This window comes from Triturus cristatus, chromosome 6, assembly GCF_964204655.1.
Source record: "Triturus cristatus chromosome 6, aTriCri1.1, whole genome shotgun sequence".
NCBI lineage: Eukaryota > Metazoa > Chordata > Amphibia > Caudata > Salamandridae > Triturus > Triturus cristatus.
Genome location: NC_140589.1, coordinates 1,889,915,430 through 1,889,941,627, shown reverse-complemented (window position 1 = coordinate 1,889,941,627; position 26,198 = coordinate 1,889,915,430). Strand labels below are relative to the sequence as shown.

Here is a 26,198-nt window from a genome sequence, read left to right as displayed (position 1 = left end):
CTGTTGGATACTGGTGCTACAAAGAGTTCTATTATGCACTCAAAACTCCCTGGCGCACCTTTGTCTGGCAAGATGAATGTTTCAGTAGGTTTTTCTGGCGCCCCGGTTAGGAACCCGATTTCTAGTCCTATGTCCCTTTCTGTTGGACCTTGTGAATTGGAAGCACCCCTTATTCTGACGACAGGTTGTGGTGAAAACTTGTTAGGATTGGATTTGTTGAAAAGATTGTATGCAACATTATATTGTTCTCCTTTGGGAGTACAACTTACACTGGGTAGGAAAGTGATCTCTCCAATGTATTTGTCGAAGGATAAACTTCCGACCGAATTGTCGTTTCTTCTTTATATTCTTTGGGCTACTGGTCCTAATGATGTGGGTCTTTTGGAAATACCGCCATATGTTGTGACATTGAAAGCCAATGTTAAATTGCCACGCATTCCCTAATACAAGATCTCTAGTGAAGGTGAAAAGGCGTTGCTAGCGATCATTTATGATTTGATTGAAAACAATGTAATTGAAGAGACAAGAGGCAACGTTTGTAATAGTCCTGTTCTGCCTGTTTTGAAACGTACTGACCCTTCTCAGCCACCTGTTTACAGGTTCGTGATTGATCTTAGAGAGGTCAATAAAATAGTTGTGCCACAGTTTCCAGTTGTTCCTGATATCACTGCCCTATTGACTATGATTCCAGCTTCCGCCACCTGGTTCTCGGTGATTGACTTGAAGAATGCTTTCTTCAGCATCCCGATTGCCGAGGAAAGCAGGGATATTTTTGGCTTCAGTTTAGGAGGCCGAAGCTTCCGCTTCAAACGCGCTCCTCAAGGCTACTGTGAAAGTCCATCAATATATAGTCAGGCTTTAAAAACACAGCTTGATGCAATTGTTTTACCTGATGTGCTACCCTTATTCAGTACGTCGATGATTTGCTAATCGCTGCAGATACTGAGGAGATTTGTAAAGAAGCCACCTTGTCATTGTTGCGTCATTTGTCTGATTTACATCACAAAGTGTCTCTTTCAAAACTGCAATATTGTCGACAGGAAGTGACCTACTTAGGTCATCTCTTATCGAAGGAGGGAAGGAAACTGACCCCAGAAAGAATTCATGCAATTGCAAAATTGAGTGTGCCAAAAACACAGAGAGAAGTACGTGCTTTCTTGGGCATTACATCATACTGCAGACAATGGATACCGAATTTTTCTTTGCTGGCCAAACCTTTGGTAGCATTGACCTGTAAAGATACACCGAATCCCGTTCCATGGTCTGAAGATTGTCAGAAAAGTTTTTCCGAATTGCGTAATGCATTGTGTTCGGCTCCTGTGTTGGGTACCCCCGACTACAGTAAGCCCTTTACACTGTATGTCCATGAGAAAGAGGGTTGTGCATTGTCAGTGCTGACACAGTCTTTTGGAGACAAGCAGCGTCCATGCGCCTATTTTTCGTCGACTTTGGACCTGGTAGCTAAAGCATTGCCGAGTTGCTTGAGAGCCACAGCGGCAGCAGCTGTTTCTATTCGACAGTCTGCTGGATTAGTGATGAATAATATGTTGATTGTGATGGTTCCACATGCAGTGGACACGTTGTTAAACAGGACCAAGACACAGCACTTAACTAGTGCTCGATTGTCAGAATACGAGTTGACACTGTTAGCGAGTCATGTGCACATAAAGAGGTGCAATACGTTGAATCCAGCCACGTTATTGCCGATTTCAGTACAGACAGATGATGTTGAACAGCATGATTGTTTTCTCAGGACAGAAGAAGAAACGAAAGGGAGAGTAGATCTTAAAGATACTCCTCTTGTAAAGTGTGATGGTACCTTATGGGTGGATGGTTCATGCTTCAAGCTTCCGAATGGTGATACAACTGCAGCATATGCTGTCACGACTTTACATACGATTGTTGAAGCTGCACGTATACCACATAATTCAGCTCAAGCAGCAGAGTTAATTGCACTTACGAGAGCGTGTGTGTTATCGAAAGGAATGAAAGTGACCATATATACCGATTGTGGAAAGAACGTGGGTTCCTGACTTCGCATGGAGCTAAGATTCAGCATGGACAGTTGGTGAATGAGCTTCTTGAGTCACTGACCTTGCCGTTACAAGTTGCGATTGTGAAATGCAGTGCACACAAGAAGGTTACTGATGATGTTGGTCGTGGCAATGCATTTGCTGACGAAATCGCAAAAGAAACAGCAAAAGATGTGATGAATCGAATGTATGTTGCAGGCCCTGCAAGATGGGTTGGTGACGTTGGAATGTGTGAAGATACGATAGAGAGTGTGAAGTCTCTTCAAGCTGAAGCTTCAGAGAAAGAGTTGAGTGTGTGGAGAGAAAGTACGGGTAAATTGGATGAAAATGGTTGTTGAGTTGACTTGTCAGAACATCAACGATGGTTGTTACCCGATGCGTATGTACTTGCAGTGGTGACAATGGCTCATGGAATGGCCCATATCAGTGTGAAAAGGATTTGTAAGTTGTTGGATCCAGTATGGCAAAATGCTGGAATTCCTAAATGTGCAGAGAATGTGGTCAAGAATTGCATGGTGTGTCTGAAATACAATCCTGGTAGGGGAACCCCAACTCCAGCTGGTCATTTTGCGCCTCCAACGTATCCGTTCGAGGTTTTGCAGCTAGATTTCCTCCACATGGAAAGGTGCAACAATTTGAAATACGTACTCGTTGTTGTTTGTGCCTTTTCAAGATGGGTAGAAGCATATCCCTTAAAAGACAACACTGCCTTATCCACAGCTAAAGCCCTTGCCAAAGAATTCTTCCCTAGGTTTGGAATGCCGAGAATGGTTTGGAGTGATAATGGAAGTGAATTTGTGGGTCGAGTGATGAAAAAAGTATGTGAGGGGCTAGGTATCCAGCAAAAATTCCACGCTGCAAATCACCCCCAATCTGCTGGACTAGTAGAGTGCTATAATGGCACGCTAAAACTAAAATTGGCAAAGATACAAGCGAGCTCTGGTCTTAAATGGCCTGACGCTCTGCCTTTGGCACTCCTATCAACAAGAATGACTGTGCATTCGTGAGTGGGACTTAGTCCCTATGAAATTGTGTTCGGCCGCCCGGCCAACATATGGGGAGTGCCAAGGCCGACAAAATTCAGTGAGATCGAACACCCTGTACTGCTTGATTATTTGTATGAATTGACGGCTAAATTGCGTGTTTTACACCAACTGGTTCACAATACTTTGCCTCAGGTCTCTGAAGCTCCAGGACATCTTATCGATCCTGGATCATGGGTGCTGGTCAAGAACTTCCAGCGGACAAAGAATGACCAGCCCCGTTGGACCGGCCCCCACCTCGTCCTTCTCTCAACAAGATCAGCTCTTCGAGTGGAAGGGAAAAAGAACTGGATCCACGGCGTACACTGCAAGAGGGTCCCTTTGTCTCTACCGTACGACCGGTGTGTCCAGGAGGGGATCGCCGACTCTGAGACTGAGACTGTGCCTCGTTTTCTGCCTTTTAGCGATGCACGTGTAAAAGGAACAATTTCTGAACAAGAAAGTGACAATATTTTGCAAGATGCTGTGCCACCGTCAATTCGATTGAACACTACAGAGCCTGAACTCTTTTCCAGAACCAGACAGTACCTGGAAAAAGCCGTTATAATTTGAGGCCGAGAACTATGGACAAATAAAAAAATATTTTTCTTTGCTATTTTTGAAAGTGCAGCTCTCTCATCTGAGAAACTTTCTTATTTTTGTTTTTCGAACCGCCATCCGGGTTCAGCTGTAGGGTCATGGTTGCCCAAGTCTTTGGAGTGCAGCTGAAGACGTTAGGTCGACAGTTCTGGTCGGTCTAAGGGAGTTGCCCTGGACTGACAGAAGTATTCCTTAGCATAGAACACCCTACCTCCACGAGCAGCAATTAGAGGGTGGAGTTTTTCGAGAATGAGAGACCTGCCAAACAGATGAACTTTAAAGCCAGAATGTGTATAATGATGACAAAGAAACGATTTTTGATATTATGTATTTTCATGTTGCTTAGTGTAATGACGTTTTTAATAGGATATGTTTTATTCTCTTTTCAAGTGACATTTGCACCCACTACACAGCCCATACCTCCTTCTACTGTTTCCTCGCAGAGCTCAGTTAGGGAAAAGTATCTGCACTGAAACATATGTTTTTGCGTCTCAGACTTCCCCTTCGTTCCTAGCAGCTAAGGGTACCTATTTCATCTGCCATAATAGAGCCTATACATGGTTGCCCCCTGACTTCTCAGGCACATGTTTTGTTTCGTTCCTGTTGCCTCCCACCTACACGGCCGCGGCAGATTACCATAAGACAAGGATAGTTAGAGGTGTCATCAGTAAAGAAGACACTACAGGACAAGAATTTGGAGATTTCGTAAAGGGTTTTCTGCCGTTTTGGGGGCCTATGGTTAACAGCAGGAACATAAGGCAATTGACAAGGGTGGTTGAATCCACGGTAGTTGAAACTGCCGGTGCCCTTAGTAATTTGACTGCTGAGCTCCAGTCGGATCGCCTTATGACTCTTCAGAACAGGGTCGCATTAGACGCTATACTTGCAGACTGAGGTGGGGTATGTAAAGTGATCCAATCAAGTTGCTGTATTTTCATTCCAGATAACGCTCCGACAGTTTACCAGGCCATTTCCAAACTGCATAAGATTTCCGAATCTATTCACGTGGATAAAGGAGATTGGTCATTGATGGGGTGGTTCTGGGAAATGATATCAGCCTGGGGATGGAAGATTCTGATAGTCATTGGGATGATCTTAGCTATTCTTTTCCTGTCCTGTCTGTGTGTACAGTGTGCTCCTGCAATATGTGGCCTCTGTGCTACATCGTGTGTAAGGAAACCTGTATCAAAGGACGAGCTAAGTAATAGGATGATTCTACAGCAACATCTCAACGACTTTATGAATATAGACCTGGACTCAGACCTGGACTCAGATTAGCGTGAGTATAGGTTATTGCCTATGAAAGGGCAAAAGGAGGGTCTGTGGTACTGAAAATTCTGGACCCGTGTTATAAACATCGTCGTATCATGACGATTTTGGTATCAGCAGACCGAGAATGATTATTATACTATGCACAAGCATTTTTGTCATATTCAGGTGACAAAAACACCCTGAAATCAGAGTTTCCGTCCTGAACCTTCGGGTTCCATTTAAACGGCAGCCATTTTATGATTGCCCTCACATAGGCCAATGACTAAGGCCAAAAACGAGTCTGAAGGACACGTACACCTTTGCTGACTCCTCTGTGACCTGGGCAAGCTGACTCCACTGCCTGAAGCCAAACCTGTTCGGCCAGTTCCTTTCCCAGTGGCCAAATGAGATTAGTATCAAGGCACAACATATCATTAAAACCTTTCATCACACACAAACCATGCCTAATCTTACACACACTTGTCCCTGTTTCTTTCTTTATGACTTGCTTTAGGAGGAGGAGGTTCCCGTTTTTATTGGGGGTCTGTCGATATCCGATGAAAGTACTGAGCCTTGCCAGGTAATTGATTGAGGACTGGACAAACTGAAATATGGGCTTGTCATCATGACTGCTTTTTCTTTGTAGTGAAAATTTGTGAATGGTCAACTGTAAAATAAGGAATGTTTGCCTAAAGCATAATATTTAGTATAAAAAGAGAAGGCTGGCTTTGTAAGTTTGAGCAGTCTCTTGAGAATATACACCGTATTGTACTTCTAGGATACCTGTTACTGGCTGCAGCCAATAAATACGATCTTAGACTTCACCAAGAAGACTCTGTGTTTCTGTAGTCTGAGACAGGAAGGACTCGAAGTCTTAGGGTGTGTTCCCTGGCACCGCTGGGTTCTGAAAAACCCAATACTTCAGATGGTTCACCCTGCAAGGGATTGTAGCTGTTGTTTGACCTGGGGTCACACCCTAATCAACCAACAATCCAATTTCTCACAAACAAAAATGTTGATTTGCCTTGCTTTGTAACAGTACAGTGCAGCACACATGCAAAGTCGAAAAATAAAGGAGAAATGAAAGCATTTCTCCTTCATCGTGGCTATTTGTAATGGGTGTTATTTTCTCATGCTACACCCTGTTTAAGTAAATAGGGTTCAGCATCAGAAACCTTGGGTGGTTGCATGGGAATGCCCTTGCACCACCCATGGCATGCCCCCTTGGTTTAGTTTAGCGCTGGAAAGTAAATGAGTAAAACAAGATTTCGCATAGTTTTGCATCACTTTTCTGACAAAAAAATGGCTTTAAATCTTAGTAAATAGACCCCTTAGTCTTTTATGTAACATCTCTTATGCAATATGCAAACCTAATGATCTTGTGAGATTGTTTCTATTCACATGTAAAGTGCTCTGACACCTTTACTTAATGTTGAGAATGTGCTGAATAAAAATCAAATAAAAAACATACATATTAAAAAATGCGTCTCTGAGTAACTTGAAGCAGAGCCATCTTCACATCATTGTTTCTCAGACTGTAGATCATGGGGTTCAACATTGAAGGAGTCACAGTGTAAAACACGGAGACTATTTTATCTAGATTAGCTGACTTTTTTGATGTTGGTTTCATATATATGTAGATGGCGGTGCTGTAGAACATGGTGACAACAATCAGATGGGAGGCACAAGTGGAGAAGGCTTTGTATCTGCCTCCTGAGGAGCGGATCTTCAGAATAGCGATGATGATGCAAATATAGGAGATGAGAATGAAGAGGCTTGGGATTAGCAGATCATAGGTCCCGACAGATAGCATGACCATCTCTGTGATAAAGGTATCTACACATGAGAGCTTTATGATAGCTGTGCCTTCACAAAAGAAATGGTCAATAACATTATGGCCACAAAAAGACAATGTTAGCGGGAAAACAGTGTCAAGGACCCCCCCAACAAAGCCGCTGAGCCAGCAGAACACCAACAACTTGATGCAAACAGACTTGCTCATAATAACGTTATAACGCAATGGTAAAGAGATGGCTACATAACGATCGTAAGCCATGACTGCTAGAAGCACACATTGAGTGATCCCCAGGAGAAAGGAGAAGTACATTTGAGCTGCACATCTGGAAAAGCTCATTGTTTTCCTCACACGAAAAAATTGGACCAGCATGTCGGGGACAATCACCGATGAGTAGCCGACATCCAAGAAAGAGAGATGTACCAGGAAAAAGTACATTGGAGTATTGAGCTTAGGATCAGTGATACAGGCTGTGATCAGCATAGTATTTCCAATGAGAGCTATGGTGTACATTACTAAGAATAAGACAAAGAAGGCAGTCTGCAAATTGGGGTCTGAAGTTAGTCCCAGCAGCACAAACTCTGTGACTGAGCTTCCATTCCACTTCTCCATCAAACCGTCTTCCAATTACCTGTAGAGAAATTGTGAATAAACTATAGTGAATAACTGTCGCTAAAGATTGGAATAGTCACTAAAAGAAAAAAGTATATTTATCTGAACCTCACAAAAGATGATCAAACAATATATGGTTAAAGCATATCTTATCCTGTCCAAGTAAAACCCTACAGCTGGCCTTTTACAGTCAAGCTCCACACATTGATGCCTATTCCACAGGAGTACCACTAAAGAACTTCTTCTTCAGATTAAGTAATATTCCTGTCAGGCCTTTTCTCATGGTCCGCGAGCAGTTAAAAATCACTGGGCAGTATCTCGAGGGATAACCATCGTATTCCACTGGCATTTTAGAACCTCAAGTTGTAATGCATTTGTTTTGTACCGCAAGTGTGGTGTATTTAGTAATTGAGGTTTAGCAAGATTTTGTTCTCAGAAACAGGCAGAAACCTATCTTAGTTCATTTGCTATGGCTTTGTGTCCCTTCTATTGCCAGTGGAAAAGAGGTCACAGGCAGAGTGCTACAAATCTAATAAGTAAACTATATTGTATCTGGTTTTATCCTAGTTTCTCAGTGGCCTTGAGTACAAGAGGGGAAATCCCAATGGCTTGGATCCACATCTCTACAAATCATCCAGTAAGGATTCAAAATACAAATATGTATTTAACAACTCAACACCCCACATGTAGATGTAAAATGGATATCTAGACATACCATAGTAATGAATGTAGGGTACCAAATTGATAAGTCCAAAATCAAAGTTCCAGAGTCATGTTAAATGCACTCCAGTGGCTGGTGAAAGGTGGAGGGCACTGGGCGCTAGTCAAGTGGAACAGAGCTACTGATTCAACTGGTGTCTAAAGTTAATGGTCAAATATTCGGTCTAGTGGTGTTGGAAATGGGCTAAGAACTACTATAGACTCTATAGGTTTACCATGTTTTGGTGCCATATTTCTTTAATGACTAGTTCCAGTTAAGGTTATCATGTGTCAGGAACAGGCAAGGTGCATGGACATTCACTGAACACATTGGTTTACACTAGAAACTAGGGAGCTTGGATTTATAGATAAGTACCAGAGAGGCCTCCGATTTCTCTGGGACTGTGAGGCCTGGATGATGGATGAAATTGTTGTGGAAATAGGAGGCCAGTTTCAGCCACTTGAGAGACATTGATCTACTAAAGTTCTAGCAACACAATAAAAATACTAATATGGGTGACTTAGTAGCAATCAAATCACTATATGAGCACAGTAATATAATAATCAGAGCAGCCATAAGGAGGAAGGAATAGTATTTATAAATAATGAAAATTAGCATTGAGAAACCTATAAACATTTGCAAGGACCATTGTTATACAAGAGTAACTAAAGAAGATCTGAAGGAGTCTGAGCTTCATTTGAATCTATTATTGACAAGATGGAGAGACCTCAGTATTTAAAGAAGATGAGTTTTGTTCCCTTAACATCACATCTGTAAGTCCCTTTGATATATGTTTTACCTTACATAATCGAGAGCACAAAAACCCTCCTGGTAGAGCCATAGTTTTAGGTACTGGTTCCCTTACAGAATGGACCTCATATGTTGTTGAGGTATTCATTGCCCCATTGGTCTGAATATGTCAAATCTGCTAATTACTTTGTTGTAATTATTATTATCATTCCCTTTATTACCCACCTTGTATAAATTACTATTCCTCTTTTCTTATCCACCTTAGCCTTCCCTCTTTTATGGTTTCTTCCGCTCACACCTTTCCTCCCCACAAATACATTGTTCCCTCAAACGTTCTGCTGAGCGTTCATCCAGTTGGTTTGACAATTCCACTGTCAACTGTCAGCTTTGTGGGTTATGTATGTTGTTGAATAAAGCTCATCACACTTACCTTGTATTTTTCATCGTTACTTCAGACTTCTTAAAATGTTGTAAGTGATAATGAACGTTAGATCTTTCTATACATGTATCAACCTCAATGAGAAAATACCTCACTCCAAGTTCAGCCAATCTCCGATCCAGAACAAATCTGTGTATGGATATGCCTCAATTTGTCATGAATAATAACTTGTTTTATTATAAAAAAAATAACTGTTGAAACACATAAGGGTAATAGCTAATGGTCCACAGTTCACTCCCTCTTATGCTTCCTTTGATAGGAATGGATTTAGTTTTTTGGAAAGGTACCAAAGAAAATCTCAACTATTTGAATGTTGAGTTTTCCTTGGAATTCCTTAGCTCTATTTAGCTCCTTATCTTTGAACGAAAGGTAAATATCATACTCTTCAGAAATAGCATAGCAGTAAATAACATTCTAAATGCAATATTAGCCAATTATAAACAGCATAATATTAATATTTCTTATGTGGAATTTTAAGAGCTAGAGAATTCTGTATTCTGTAGTCAGGCTACTATAATGAAGCAACAACAATCTTACATATGGGGTATCACAAAGACATCATTGAGAGCTGCTATCAATATGTCACAGACTCAGCACTGCCAGTGTGAGGATGCAGAGCTGAATACCTCCATCTCCCCCTAGAGGTCAACTCACCCCTTTGGATTAGGTCCAGGGTGGCATGCAGACCCAAACTCTGGATAAAAGGTGTGAGTGAAGAAAGAGAGAGAGACACTCCTGTAGGTTGGTATTAGTAAGATGCAGACTGGATTCCATAGGCATCATGTCAAGCTTCTAAACTATCAGGATTGGGGCATGGATTTATCAAGGGCTTGCAAGGCGATGAAGGCAACGCAAGCCCTTAAGTCAGATATACTAAGCCTCCTTGGGAAGGCTTCTCTGAGGGGAGCGTGGGTGTTTCCATGCATCCTCCCATGGGTTTAGACACATTCCCAGATTTTAAGAATAGCAAACCGAGGAATGCATAAAAATTCGACACCATCCCAAAGGGGGCATACCAGGAGAAAGATGTTTATTTCTCCTCGATATTCCCTCTTTCTACATGGGCTGCATTCTACAGCACACAGAAAAATGACTCTGAAGATTGTTTTTTCGCAAGGGTGCCTGCATTGGTGCATGGCAGTCGCGAGTGCGCCAGCGCAGAGGCAGAGCAGCAATGCGCCAAATGTTTGTAAATGTGGCAATTAGGGAGGTATATATAATAACAGGCAAGAAATCAGGTTGACTGTGGGGGACGGGGTTACAACCTTTACAACGCAACTTTTACAACGCACTGCCATTACAACTGGATTTTTACAACGCAAGTGGATTTACAACGCATGCATTTACAACGCCAGCTTTTACAACGCAAGTACCATTACAACGCAAGTACCTTAACAACGCAAGTATTTATTTTTAAATGTAACTCTATGTAATGTTTATTTTTTTTAAATGATTATATATTATTAAATTGTATTTCTGATTTATTATATTTATTGAATAAAAAATGTTTAATATTAGTGAAGTTGTTTTATTAACATTAAAAAGTAGTAAATGGTAAAAATACTCATGTATAGAGAAATAATACTTTAGTATTAATATATTATAAAATATTATTAAATAGAATATTTTCTAAAAAATATATTGAAGAATGAAACAAATGTAGAAATTAATACTCTAGTATTTTTATAATACAATTGAAAATAAAAAATGGAGTGTAAAGGTAATAATTTAATACTTAATTTAAAAAAATTAATAATTATTCATACTCTAGTTTTTACAAATTACAATATTTGGGTATTTTTTTTATTGGGAATAATTATTAATTATAATTTAATTGAAAAAAATGAGTGAAAAGGTAATAATTGAATACTTAGGTATTAAAATTATTATTAATAAAAAAATATATAATACTTTAGAAGAAAATGTTTTAAAATGTATTAAAATATAAATGTAAAATATATATATATTTTAAAAATCATTATTAGTTAAACATTTTTATTTAACTATTATTAATAAAAAAGTTCCCACGCTTTTGCATTGTTTTCTATGGGAACAATTGTCCTTCATTTATTTCACTATATCAAGCTGTATCTGAACTGAAAAGGAAGGTGTTAAAAAAGAAAAAAGGGGATCTTTTGCAAGGAAATTGAGTAAGCATACTGGTAAGGATAAAATTACGTTATTTTACAAGTATTAACAAACAATTAAGATAAATATGTTAAATAAATACATTAATAAAAAAATAGTACAAATAGTTTCGTAAAGTTTTTTTATTTATTCAAAAATAAGGAAAAAAAACATCTTTTTTTTGTAATATTTTCACATATTTACATATTTTTTTGAAAGTAATATATTATTTAATTAAATACCAACCGTAATAATAAAAATATTATAAATAAATAGTCCGTTAACGATCTTTGCAGTTTCAGATGACGTAAGGACATAAACGTGAACGTAAGCGGCCATTTTGAAGAGCATCAATGGAGGAAGCAGCAGGAAGCTGATCTACGTCCAGGTAGGAAACAATTTAAACTTTATTTATATATGTTAAGTTAAAAAAGGATTCATATATTGTAAAGAAAGGGTAAGGAGAGTTTGCGGATAAATAAAGTAATGTAAAAAAGATAAAAAAGCATGTTGCCGATCGTGTAATTAGAGTATGCCTATGTCGGGTCTGAAAAGTTGTCGAAAAAAGTTATTTGTGTTTACAATTGGTTTAAAAAAAAATATTTTTAAATGTAACATAAATGTTTCATACAACTTATTTGTTTAGGAAAAGCAGGATTGAAAAAAAAAATTGCCGTCGTTTTTTAATTGTACTTTGGCTGATATAGTGACAGTAGGGTTTGGTAGGAGTTAGTAATTGTTCAATTTGGAATTGGATGGTCAGATGAAAAACGATTTTATTTCTGGTGGAAAAAGGAAAATAGCACAGGTTGACATAGGGATAACTTTTTTTTTGTAGGAGCTATATTTGGATCTATTCTTAAGTTATAGAAGTAAATTTCTGCATTTATTTGGAAAGATAAAAATGGTCATTTAAAAAAGGTAACAAAAGGAAGGCTGACCCGACGAATTTTTGTGAAAAATGTTTTGGAAAAATGTTATTGCCAATTGTAATTACTGTTTCAAATAATTTAGGGCAAAGCAGAAAAGTAAGGTGCAAAAGTTATTTAGAAGTTTAGAATGCTAGCAACATTTTCAAGGTAGTCTAGAGCCACACACAACAAAAATTGTTGCATAATACCCAAAAGTCTCTCAGACATTTCCTTTGTTTTTTGTGTAACTCGTGGGTTTAGACTACCAGTTAATGTTTGTGAAAGTCTAATTTCTTGAAAACTTTGCTCCTTCTTCAAAGTTTCCAAAAAAGAGTAGAAATTAGGGTGTGGTTTGCCAATTGTGTGGTTTGAAGGAGTTATGCCATCCCTCAATGGCATTATTTGTTTTTGCTTCTCCCTCTAAACAGCTTGTGTAACAGTTCCACCACTCCACATGGAAACGTGGCTTCCTCCTGCGACCCGATCTGCTTAGGTGCCCAATCCATGTGTCTTCAAAATAATTTAGGATGGGTGGCAATTTTTCCTCATTTGCATTGTAATAATCTGATTCTGTAATGGCAGTGTAGTATTCGTCTACACTTACGGGAGGAACAAAACAAAGAGCAGTTAATTTTTTTAACTCAAATTGAAGTTTGCTATCTGTTGAGTACTCTGCAACCAGGGATGTTTTCTGTAACTTACGCCAGAATGCCTGGGAAAAATGGAAGAAACAGCCCTGAATTTGTGTATCCGTGTACGTTTTACTGATCACATTGATCATGCTCAATTCAAAATCGACAATTATTTTCCTAGGACTTTTGGATGTTTTATTTTTAATAACTGATAAAAGTTCAGTGTAGGTTGCAGTAGTCTTATCAGGAAGCAAACTATATACTAAGGGGATCACATTATGGTTAATTTTAGCGTGTATAGTGTAAATTTGGGTGAAAAGATGGGGTGTACTTTTAAACGTACCATCCATCATCCAAATTTCACTATTTTCTAACTTAACAAGGTTGCGGGGTGTACTAAAAATTAAGATGCGTTGTTGAGGGTTTTGGTTGTCAAGGAGAAGGAAAGGTTCATCAGCAAAAGAAATTGTAAGTTCATGTGGAATAATAATGTCAGAAAAGGTATGAGGTGCTGTGGTTTGTGTGTTAATTGCCTGCTTTTGTCTTTGTATAATTCGCCTCAAATTAGGAATTATAGGCATATTACTAGCAACATGACTGGGGAGATGCTGTGCAACCTCTCTTAAAATGGATCCAGTAGAATCATTGGAGGTGCTTGCAAGTTGTTTCATTTCATTTAAGGTTTCCCTTACATCAATCTCCATTGCAGAGGCAGAGTAGTTATGATATGTTGTCTTAATAATGATATCATTAAGGGTAACTGCTCTACCGCTGCAATGGGATGAGTAGTATTGCACACACCTCCAATGATTTCTTGGGAAACTTATCCTTTCTTTACAATATATGTATCCATGATGCTTTAATAATTTGTGTCCTTTTCTTGATTTTATGTGTAAGCTGTTTCCTGAGTAGACATTATCTGTGAATAAAATATGTTTGATTTAAAATGTGGAATAAAAAGACAAATAACAAACAACAATATCCTACATTATCCATAATGTGGCACTTTCTTGGAGTTAGAATAGTAAATTCTGCTTTTACACTATCCTCCACTTTCCCTAATGTTCCATCTCCTTGGAGCTAGAATAGTAAATTCTGCCACTACACTATCCTACACTTTCCCAACTGCTGCACCTTCCTGGAGTTAGAATAGTAATTGTTACCCCTACAGTATCCCAAACATTCACTACTGCTGCACCTTCCTGGACTTAGAATAGTAATTGTTACCCCTACACTATCCCACACTTTCCCTACTGCTGCACCTTCCTGAAGTTAGTATAGTAATTGTTACCCCTACACCATCCCACACTTTCCCTACTGTTGCACCTTCCTGGAGTTAGAATATTAATTTTAACCACTACACCATCCCACACTTTCCCTACTGGTGCACCTTCATGGAGTTAGAATAGTAATTGTTACCCCTACACTATCCCACACATTCTCTACAGCTGCACCTAATTGGAGGTAGAATAGTCATTGGTTCCTTCTACACCATCCAAAACTTTCCCTGCTGCTGCACATATATGGAGTTAGAATAGTAATTGATACCTCCATACCATCCTACACATTTTCGACTGCTGGAGCAACCTGGAGTTAGGAGAGTTATTGTTATCTCCAGAAGATGCTACACTTTCTGTATTGTTGCAGCTTTATTGCATATGTTTTATAAAGTTTTTGAAATTGAATGCTTTTCTACTTTGGAGTGCTCATTTAAATTTCTAAAGTCTTGTGGGATTCAAATTGTGCTTTGGTTTTGAGAAGATTTATGTGAGTATCTGAAAAAATGAGAAAGTAATGCAAATGTTGTACTTTATTGCAGTGTTTGTGATATAGTACAAAATGAAAACATTTCATGTGCATAAGTGACATTTTAGTTTATTTAATTTTATTACTATGCTACACTTTTGCTACTGCTGCACCAACTTGGAGTTAGAATAGTAATTGTTACCCCTACACCATCCCACACTTTCCCTACTGTTGCACCTTCCAGGAGTTAGAATAGTAATTTTTACCACTACACCATCCCACACTTTCCCTACTGCTGCACCTTCCTGAAGTTAGAATAGTAATTGTTACCCCTACACCATTCCACACTTTCCCTACTGTTGCACCTTGCTGGAGTTAGAATATTCATTTTTACCACTACACCATCCCACACTTTCCCTACTGGTGCACCTTCATGGAGTTAGAATAGTAATTGTTAACCCTACACTATCCCACACATTCTCTACTGCTGTACCTTACTGGAGGTCGAATAGTCATTGGTTCCCTGTACACCATCCAAAACTTTCCATGCTGCTGTACATATATGGAGTTAGAATAGTAATTAATACCTCTATACCATCCTACACATTTTAAAGTGCTGCAGCAACCTGGAGTTACAAAAGTTATTGTTATCTCCAGAAGATGTAACACTTTCTGCATTGTTGCAGCTTTCTTGCATATCTTTTAAAACGTTTTGCAAATTGAATGCTTTCCTACGTTGGAGTGTTCATTTCAACTACCTTTTGATTTAGGTGTTTTCTTCTTGGTCTGGTTTAAGTCTGCTTTTTCGAATTTTCCTGGTCTTTTTTGTTGTCTGGTCTTGTGGGATTCAAATTGTGCTTTGGTTTTGAGAAGATTTATGTGAGTATCTGAAAAAATGAGAAAGTAATGCAAATGTTGTATTTTACTGCAGTGTTTGTGATATAGTAGAAAATGTAAACAATTTATGTGCATAAGTGACATTTTACTTTTTTTAATTTTATTACTATGCTACACTTTTGCTACTGCTGCACCAACTTGGAGTTAGAATAGTAATTGTTACCCCTACACCATCCCACACTTCTCTACTGCTGCACCTTACTGGAGGTAGAATAGTGATTGGTTCCCTGTACACTATTCAACAATTTCCCTGCTGTTGCAGATTTATGGAGTTAGAATAGTAATTGATACCTGTATACTAGCCTACACTTTTTCTAGTGCTGCAGCAACCTGGAGTTAGAATAGTAATTTTTTCGTCTACACCATCCCACACTTTCCATACTGTTGAAATTTCCTGGAGTTAGAATACTAATTATTACGTCTACAGTGTCCTACACATTCACTACTGCTGCACCTTACTGGAGTGAGAATATTAATTGTTAACTGTACACCATCCTACAGTTTCTCTAATTTTGCACGTTTTTGGAGTTAAAATCTTTATTGATAGCTCTACAACATCCCACATTTTATGTGCTGCTGCACCTTTATGATGTTATGTGAATTATTTTAACCTCTACAGTTTTTTACACTTTCACATTTATTTTTGCATTTATGAAGACAGCAAAAAAAAAAGTTATTTAATGTTTAAAATATTTACCTTTTTTCTACATCGACCTTTGCATTTTTAAAGATGAGAATTTCTTTTTTTTTCTTTATTGAATTTCTGTGTGAAAAAAAGATTAAATATGTGTGGATTACAACAAGTATTTTCGTGTTACTAATTTACAATACTGTTTACAAAAATTTAGTGAAATACCTTCGATTTATTCTTGATGAGTAGTGTGGCTCATTTGGCAAAACGCTTTTTTTTTAAGTAGTCGTTTTCGTCACAGTTTATAGAAGTTGTCTTTTAGAAAGAAAATGTTTTTTTGTGATGTTTGAAAAATAATATATATTATAATTTAATTCACAATCATTTTCTAAAATAAACAATTTAGTTTATATCGTAGTAATGTTAAAATAAACTATGGTAATAGGTAGGTTTTATTTTTTTATTTAAAGATGCAAACTCAAACTTATTAGGTGCAGCGTTTTAAATGTTTCAAGTAAACATTTCTGTTATTCCTATTAGAAACTTACTTGTATTTCGGCAAATATTACTTCGTAAATGGAGTCGGGTCTTATCTCGGTGAAGAGGTCAGAGGTTCAGCTTTTGGCGTCTGGTCACTCTGGGAGTTGATAATCAACTGATTTTAAAATGGTGTGTTGGTTGTATTTATAGGTTTTAGCAAGTGTCATAGTTAATTTTAAGAAATACATCGTTGGTTATATTTTTTAATAATCTTTTATTTACTGTGGAAACGTATAATTAAAAATAGCATGTTAAGATGTGGTGTTTTCAATATTTTGATTCGTTTTGGCATTCATTTTGCAAGTAGTGTTGTGGTATTAATTTCATGGAAAGTGTTGTAGGACAATTTGGGAACTACAATGTTTAAAATGGCGACTATGTGTATGTAATACTTGTTTTTTTTCACGAACACTTATTTAATGAATTCGTTATATTTTGTAAGTATATTATATTTAATAAATGGTTGCATATGTCAAATTTTTAAAAGTGTAAATAAGGGAGTATTTTTTTAATACTTGAGTATTAATTTTAATACTCGAGTATTAATTTTTTTAAAAAAGCTTTGCATTTCATTACATTAACGTTACATTTTTCTCTACATTTTAAAACACTTCCCCACCCAAAAACCCCTAATTTCCCTGCATCCCGTGCCAGGTTTTATTTTACAAAAAGGAAAAAAAATTATAAAAAAAGACTATATTGATGCGTTATATTTGAATTCGTTGTAATAGCACTTTACAATTAATAACACTATATCGCGTTGTAACAGTATTCGTTATAACAACACGCGTTGTAAAGGTATTTGCGTTGTAAAAATTGCGTTGTAAAGGCATGCGTTGTAATAGTATGCGTTGTAACGTCATACATCCGTGGGGGACCATTCAAGGGAGAAAACAACAAAGGTGAAAGACTAATCAAGCTGGGTGTGAGCCAATGCGAGTATCAAGGAATTACAACAACCACACTTGCCAGACAAGGGAGCTCAGTGCCAGTTGCCACTATGGACCTGGAAGTGTGCCTGAATATGCTGGACCTCGAGTGGTTAGGGATGTGCATCTGGTCTGGGAAATGTAGTTTTACATGTAGCACTATGTATTTTCAATAACCCTGTGTGCCTGTTGTGACTTGTCTTGGTTACTATGCATCCTCCAAGACGCTGCTGCTCAGCCAGTGAATGAGGTCATTGGATAGTTGGAATGTTAAGAGTGTTTGTGCTTGGATGAGTGGAAAGGTAGAGTAAGAAGGGCTTCACCTGATTTACTTATAACCTGATCTGAACCTAATAAACCTACATCTTTTATAACCTACAACACTACAACGTTGATTGTAACACTGGCGACAAACAGAAAATAAACTACGAGTGAGGAACAAGAAATTAAGAACAAATGAAAGAAATTATGAAGAAACTAGAATCTGGCAAAGAAAAATACTTTGAAGCTTGTAAGGAACAATTGCGCCTGGCAGCCCCACCAGTGTCTATTTACACTTGACAGCCTGCTACCTAGGGCATGTGAACAGACCAGCGTAAAGTGTTCTGCAGACTTAGAGGGCTGCCTAATTTGACGAGAAACACTGGTGAAGAGTGAACCGGTAAGGAAATGAGTAATTGACCTACGTGGAGCCTGTACCTGCATTTAGCGCTGGAATTGGGACACTGGAGAAAGCCACTGAAATTAACATTTAATGACTGAATGGAGCCACTATTAGGATCTCACAGTGGATTAAGTACCTCATAGAGTGTGGTGAAGGAGGGCAAACGAGATGCGTGTTGTTCCCTCAATTTCATAATGTCTGGTGAGGCACTGCATTATTTTAATTGTGGGGCCCGTGTAAACGCACTGTCATGGTAAAGCTTTAACATGCGCCCGTGTTCCTATACCTTGTTGAATCGTGTTCCCCTTACCACTGCAATGCATGGGTCTGATGCAGCATTTGAATGGGCCGCAAGGCTGCCGTGCACTGCAGTAATGGATTTCAAGTGCATTACTTGCTCTTCCATCCTGGAACACAGACTTTCTAAGAGCATGTCGAGCCATCTCTTCATTATGGCGTGGCTGGTCATGGGTTACCACAGCATTGCACACCCTTGAAAGTAACACAGCATGCATGCATATATTTTCAGCATTTGAAGCATAGTCAAGCAGTACAATGGCAGACATCAAAGCTGCGGCTGGAGCCGCATTGAGTGACTTGGCACTGTGGTGTGCTTAGCTGAGCAACAAGGTGAGGTGGCCATGAGTAGAACTGTGATGTGAAGGCATTTGTGAGCGATTTACAGCATTTCTGCTCCTCGTCAGGAAGTGAAGTTTGGATGTTGGAAGCACTGGACACTCCGTTATGCCTCTGAGATACTGTGATTGTGAGGTACTGGTACTTCATATATCAGAGATTTGAGGTTGATTTTCGGGTGAGTTGTTGCTCACCGGGGTGTCAAGAAGTTGAAGTTGCCAAATTGCATTGGAGTTAATGCTTTACTGGATGTTATGCATAGTTGTCAAGTAGGCTAATGGCTTGTGGTAGAATATGTCTGTATATGTGCCGCAAATAGGAGTGAGTGGTTTGGTTCCCTGTGTGTGGTATGTTTGGATTGTATATATTTTCTCCTGTAAAATTATGCAGGAGAGGTGACTAGATATCCCTGGTCCTGCCAGTATAAGAGGTCCCTGGTACTTATGTCCTTTGTCGGTTACAGCAGGAGGCTGTTTGAGTATAGTAGAGGGTATGTAGCCCCTGGTCTTGCCATAACTTGTGGAAGTGCAGTAGAGGGTATGTAGTCCCTGGTCCTGCTGTGAGTTCTCTAAGTGCAGTAGAGGGTATGTAGTCCCTGGTCCTGCTGTGAGTTGTGTAAGGGCAGTACAGGGTATGTGGTCCCTGGTCCAGCCATAAGTTAAGTAGATGCAGTACGGGGTATGGAGGCCGTGGTCCTGCCAGTAGTTGAGTTGATGCAGTACAGGGTATGAAGTCCCTGGTCGTGCCGTGAGTTGTGCAAGGGCATGAGAGGGTATGTGGTCCCTGGCCCTGTTATGTGTTGTACAAGTACAGTAGAGGGTTTGGAGTCCCTGGTCCTGCCATGAGAGTGGATGCAGTGGAGGGTGTAAAGTCCCTGGTCCGGCTGTAAGTGTTTAGAGACAACAATTGATATTTTTACTGTTGTCTCTCCTGAGTGGTTAAGGAGTGGGGGTGCATGATCATGTGTGTTGTACCTTGATGTTGTGAATTGAATGACTTAGAGATGTTATTAGTTTTCTAAGTTCTTCAGAAGATTGCATGATGTGCTTATCTATATATTCTAACACATTAGGCTGTTTTATCATATTATGCCATCTCTTATCCTTTTGATGTTATGTCAATCTAAAAGGAATATTTATGGGACTCTTTCACTGTTTTATTTGAATTTTCTATTGTTTCTTTAGGAGAGGGAGATGTGTTTTGACTTATCTTGGTTACTATGCACCCTCACCAGAGTTCCAAGTCCCTGCTGCTCAGCCAGTGAGTGAGGCCATTGGATGGTTGGAATGCTAAGAGTGTTTGTGCTTGGACGATGGACAGTTGAAGTGAGGAGGGCTGAGCAGCAGGATGCTGCACCTGGTGGAGCTCTACCTGATTTTATAGTAACCTGATCTGGACCTAATAATCTACATCTTTTAAAACCTACAAAACTACATTGTTGATTGTAACAGTACCATCTCCCCCATGGTTGCTGCGTCTTTGGTCTTTTGCGTCTAACTGTGCCTTGTGACCTGACACAAATTAAAAAGAATTCAGAGACCTGAATTGATACAAAGAACAAGGAATGTTAGAACTCATGACAAAAACGATGCTATAAAATGATATGTATGACCAAATGTGGTAATGAGAGTTCCCAAATACACAAGATTATTTAACAACACTGTTATCTACATTTACTTGATTAGCATAACAGTGATTACTTTTCTCCTAAACCAATGATATCATTTAGATGTAGTATCATGTCAGAGGTATTACAAACAACCATTGAATCATAATACACAAGTAGGAGACTCCTATAGTGTTCACCAAATTGGAAAGTCATTTATTTTAGGTCCACTCCATTAATTCAAAAACGTCCCAAAACCGACAGCCAACACGTGTTTCAAGGAGAATCCTCTTTCTCAGGGCTGTAAATAAAAATAATAACACAACATGTCATATATATCAAGTGAACATCTATTTGCAAAAATTAAATCAGATTAAATTTACATAAAGTGTATTGTCCCATGTGATATGATACAGTCTAATATTTTGAGTAAACTAATTGATAATACATTTAGTACATCTAATTTATTTCAGCTGAAACAGAAGAGATTCAAGTGTAAGGAGATCTCAAAGAAACACATTATAATTTTTTAATCATATTCATTTTTTGTGCAACATAATTCTTTTTTCGGTTGACATTCCATATTTCTTCTACACTCTTATTAGTGATCTATTCATTTAAAAAAACGAAACATGAACATGCTAATTTTGTAAACTATATTCAAATGATGCAAATATGCAGATTACATTTTTAGATTTACATAGTGCGGCTTTTCACCCATGAGGGTATCCAGGTGCTGTTCATGGGCATGGGGAGATTTAGGGCCAGATGTAGGTAATCCACAAATACCGAATTCTTAATACCAAATTTTACCGATTCGGTATTAAGAAATCGGTATTTCCTATGTAGGTAATGAATCGGTAAAAAATACTGATTCCTTAATATTCCTTATTAATGAATCAGTAATACTGATTCGGTAATAAGGAATACCTACCCATTCATTCCTGTGGGCTTGGAGGCCCATAGGAATGAATCTAAAGCCATTCTGTATTACCGATTTGGTATTACCGAATCGGTAATACCGGGAGGTATTTCAAGGGAGCCAGGGTGTCCAAAGGACACCCTGTTGCACCCCTGAAATGTGCCTGTGTGTACATGTGGCACACATACGTGCCCTAAGGGCAAGGATGTGTGCCACATGGCACTTAAAAAAAATTCAAAAGTGCATTTTTAAAGGAATTCGTTAATTACCACCAACTTGAAGTTGGTGATAATTAACGAATTCTTAAAGCACATAAGCACTCTTATGTGCTTTCTGCATTTCATTTACCGAATCGGTAAATACAGATTCGGTAAATACCGATTCGGTATTTACCGAATCATCACCTACATTAGGAATGGCTAAATACCGGTCGGTAACCCTGAAATTTACCAAATTTTGGGGTTAACAACCGGTATTTAGCCACCTACATCTGGCTCCAAGTGATTTGCCCAGAATCACAGGATGTTGCGCTGATGCCGAGACTCGAACCGAGATCCCCAGCTACCGAGTTGCCATTTCTGGTCACTGCGCCACATCCTCACCTTTCAATGAACACTCTTACATTTTATTGAGCTTGTCACTATTATTTAACACCTATCTGCATCTCAAGCGGGGTGAATTACAAATCTTGCATTGTCAAAAATTGTTGGATTGACACATTTAATGTAAAGCCTTGTTTAACATTTATAATCATAATTGATAAAACCTGATCAACATTGGTCTCTGAACTTTTTCTCTGACTCAATTTCTCTCATAACTAATTCCCTTACTGAGTTAGAACATTCTAGATTTTCATTAACATATTAATCATAATCTCTCACCAAGATATTCCAAAGTAGTTTACACAATAAGAATCTTATTATGCCAACAGGACAATCCATTGCTTAGAAAAAATGACCGGCCATTAGATGTTCTTATATAATGTATCAAATGCTGGGTGCACTAGGACAATGTAAGGAATTTAAGACATTAGGGTACTCACCAGACAATTCAGTTGATTTATAATCAATTATACCTAATTCTTAATTTCGGACTTTGGTGTCTGACTGCTTAACCCCACACTAAGAGGTATCAACAAATTTAAATTTGTAAACCTTCAATTAGTATAGTCAATATATGTTATAAAGTTTGACGATTATGTATCTACTCTGTCATGGCAATGGAGTAAAGTGCTCCTGTGAGAGTAGCCGCTCACCAAATGTTGCGATGTCCGCCCACCAAATGTTGTGATGCCCGCGGACCCTGCTGACATCTCTTGCATTTATGGGAACCGCCGTTATATTGGTTCCTGTCAATGCATCAAATGTTTGACAGACAACTCTGTCAACATTATGGAGCTGTTTTTTATTTATTTTCAGAACTGAAATTCCAAAGTGGGATATTACCTAGTGGTGATGGACAGTAAAAACTAGCCATTTGTCTGTCATTTGAAATAGGGTGGATGAGCAAACGGCCAAACTTCTGATGGCCCTTACTTTGTAAAGTCATTGGAGGTGTATATCAGCACTGGAGATGGAGTAGTCTCTGCAATCGACATACTGAAGGTCCAATCCAACTCTAAATGAGGCGAGCAGGCCTTCAGTGTGGTGGAGAGAGAGGGTACTGCATCAATGCAGTACCCTCCCTGTCAAACTAAAAATCGAGCCCTAAGAGTCTTAACCGGCTGCTTCATATCAGCAAGTTGAATTAACATTAGGTGCTAGCTCTATTTATAGTCTAAGAAAAATCCCACCAAACATCCTGCTGCGGGCTGCGCCTGGGAAGTGGATGTCCTTTGCATAAAAATAAATAAAAAGATGAAAAGTCTATTCTTCTGAACAATACCCATGGCTTTCTGTATTCTCACCCTAAGTGATTGCGATAGCATGAAACTGTCATGCTACACGCTTCTTATATCCAGGGTTGCAAACATTAAGGCTTTGTCAGTATAATTTTATTTATTTATAGAGTTTTAAATGGCGCGAACAAGACCCTTTTGAGTATCAAGGCGCAGTACAATAGTACACAGATATGTAGTTATGATACAAGAGATAAACACCGGATCTATATATGGTATTGGTCATTGAAGTAATAACTGGCAAACATGGAAAATAGCAAAGAATATGAAGACAAGAACACATAGTTTCTCGGAGTGAATAGAGTGAACAGGACCCTTTCGGGTATCTGGTTGTTGTACAACAGTGTACATATAGGTGGTTATGAGACGAAAGATCGGCATAGATCCCAGTTGGTATTGGTCATAGAAATAATTGATAAATGTCAAACATCCAAAATAACAAAGAAAAAGTAAACAGGAGCAAATAGACTCTCGGCGGTAATCATGAGAAAGGTACAGCATCAACAGGGAATCTGTTTGATGAGAAAAGGTGTACTTTTTTGAAGAGGGATGTTGAAGGGTTAAACCTGGTATTTTAATGAGTTATGTCAGGAAAAAAAAAAAATAGATAATGAACACATTTGGAGGATGTAGTCGAGTAAATCAATTCATGATCCTTAATTCAACCAGACAAAAATTAGGAATAATAGAACAAAATTTAAAAAATGAAAAGAATAGACATGATACCAGATGAAAAATTTCATCTTTACATTAAACTTATTGCCCACTTCATAATGTATGGCTAAGGTCTCCATTAGGCGTTCTAATTGTACTGCACTTTAATTTTTTTTAATTGTTAATAATACTTGCATACCTCAATATTCAGTTAAATGATTATTCTTAACTCTCAAACAGTATCAGGGAGAATTTCTAATTTGTAGAATTGGGCATTCCAATTTCAACCTAAAGGTACGAACCACCTGCTCAAAATCATGATTTTAAACATTATACTCTCTTGTACTTAGTATGACGGTATACCGGGGGTGAATACGATGGCGGACGAACTTAGTCCGCCCACCATCGTAGCGGTGTTTGGGACCGTCCACCTAACATGCGGTTGTACCACCACTGCGATTAGGATGCGCCTGCCATATTGGCGGGCGCATCCTGGGCTTTTAACATTGCGGGCGGTGCTGCTGGCTGCAGCACCGTCCAATTGGTGCGATTGCCTTTGGCGGTGAAGCGGCGGACAGACTTTGCATCTGCCGCGGTACCCACCGCCATCCTAATTTGTGGGTGAATCACTATGTGATGGAGGAAGGACCGCCACCACCGGCCCGGCGGTGGCGGTCCTTCCACCATCATAATGACCCCCACAGTTCCCTCTCTGTATTCAAACCTTTTGTTGCTATTTTACGCTTAGCAATCTAAAAAATTTCTTTGGATCTAAACTTGTGTTCTAGGTTGACTCCTCATCGGCTTAATTTAATTTGTTCCATTACCATAAACACAAATGGGATGTGTCGATTGATTTGATATGTTTTTCTTTGAGATGAGTTACAATTGGGTATCTTTTATCCCCACTTTTGATGGCTCTCAGGTTTTCCTTCCATATCTCTTTGAGTTTCCTTATTACTGATCCAACATTTTGTAATCCACATGCACAAATAATGAGATAAATGTAACATTTCGAATTGCAATTGATGAAAGATCGAATTTCATAAACATTTTTTTTACCAAATTCTCAGAAATCTTTCCTTTCTTCTAATACAAATGTGCAGCAATTGCAGTTACCACATTTGTAACAAGCTTTTGGTAAAGATGGCAATCATTGTACTTCTACCTGTACATCACTGATACCTCTTTTTTGAATCCCTTAGGTAATAATACATTATCTGTTCCAGAGAAGAGGTTATTTGCCAGCTCCTCATGTTTATTAAGATGTCTTGACATGAATGGGAAGTATGAGAGGGAACACACCCGGAATGGCTCTATATACCTCCTAGAAATGTTTTGTGATGGGAGACCTACATAGACAACATCTGTATGAACTGGAAAGGTACACCCAGAATTAAAAACTTACCATGAATATCTTAATGGCAATGACTGTAGTCTAGAGGCACATCAAAATATAATTGTGTTACTTGGTGTAGAAGTATATGTTATACTCATATGACTAGTAAACCTACAAGTGTAAACACACTATAGCATGTACGCTTGGTGCATTTACACAGACATAAAAATAATATCCCTTTTGGAGAGTTTGTTCATGTCAAGAGGAATTGTAGCTCCTAGATAAAGTATAACAAGGAAGAAAATATTATAATTGGTACATTTCTTCAAAGAGGCTACAAGACTTGTATATTAGAGAGGGCCAGGAAGAAAGCAAGTAATGTGTCACAATAACAGTTATTAAATGGTAGGTGTGAGAAATTAGGTTGTTGATTGACTGGGATGTGAGCCCTGGTAAAGCAACAGCCACAATCCCTTCCAGGGTAGACCAGAAAAAGTCACTAAATTAACCTGTGCTCAACCATAGGTTACTTGGCTCAAAATGCTGCTGGCCTTATCTTAGAGACACTGTGTAAAGTATTTATGGGTTACACATAATAAAGTGAAAGCAAAACTCAGGAGTACATTTTAATACATTTCTTGGCACCAGAATGACAAAAATCCAATCAGTTGACCCAGTTATGAATTTTTAAAGCTTTTAGTGAAATCTAGCACCTTAAAGATCAAAGCACCAACAGCGGATGATTGCACGGGACTGGGTCAAAGTCAATATTTAAGGCAGATCGTAATGGAGCGCAGTTCGGATTCAAGAAGTGGAAAGTGCCCGGTCAGCACAGACTTGGAAAAATTCTTCAAGAAAAATGCCT

General features: G+C 38.5%; 1 protein-coding gene and 1 long non-coding RNA gene across 2 annotated transcripts in view; one reads left to right on the top strand and one right to left on the bottom strand.

The window, feature by feature from the left end:
* LOC146822316 (uncharacterized) overlaps positions 1 to 25,299 on the top strand; it is a 45,586-nt gene extending 20,287 nt beyond the window's left edge. The window contains exon 3 of the long non-coding RNA XR_014963255.1: positions 25,200 to 25,299. This is a non-coding gene — a long non-coding RNA (uncharacterized LOC146822316). The remainder of the gene's footprint in view (positions 1 to 25,199) is intronic.
* On the bottom strand, positions 6,381 to 7,313 carry LOC146822317 (olfactory receptor 5AR1-like). The gene has a single exon (XM_085609093.1). It carries the CDS (start codon positions 7,311 to 7,313, stop codon positions 6,381 to 6,383), a length of 933 nt encoding a protein of 310 aa, XP_085465219.1.
* Positions 25,300 to 26,198: the final 899 nt, after the last annotated feature.

What these genes read in the sequence shown, in the direction of transcription:
- LOC146822317 (XM_085609093.1), bottom strand. Translation starts at nt 7,313, where the DNA reads ATGGAGAAGTGGAATGGAAGCTCAGTCACAGAGTTTGTGCTGCTGGGA.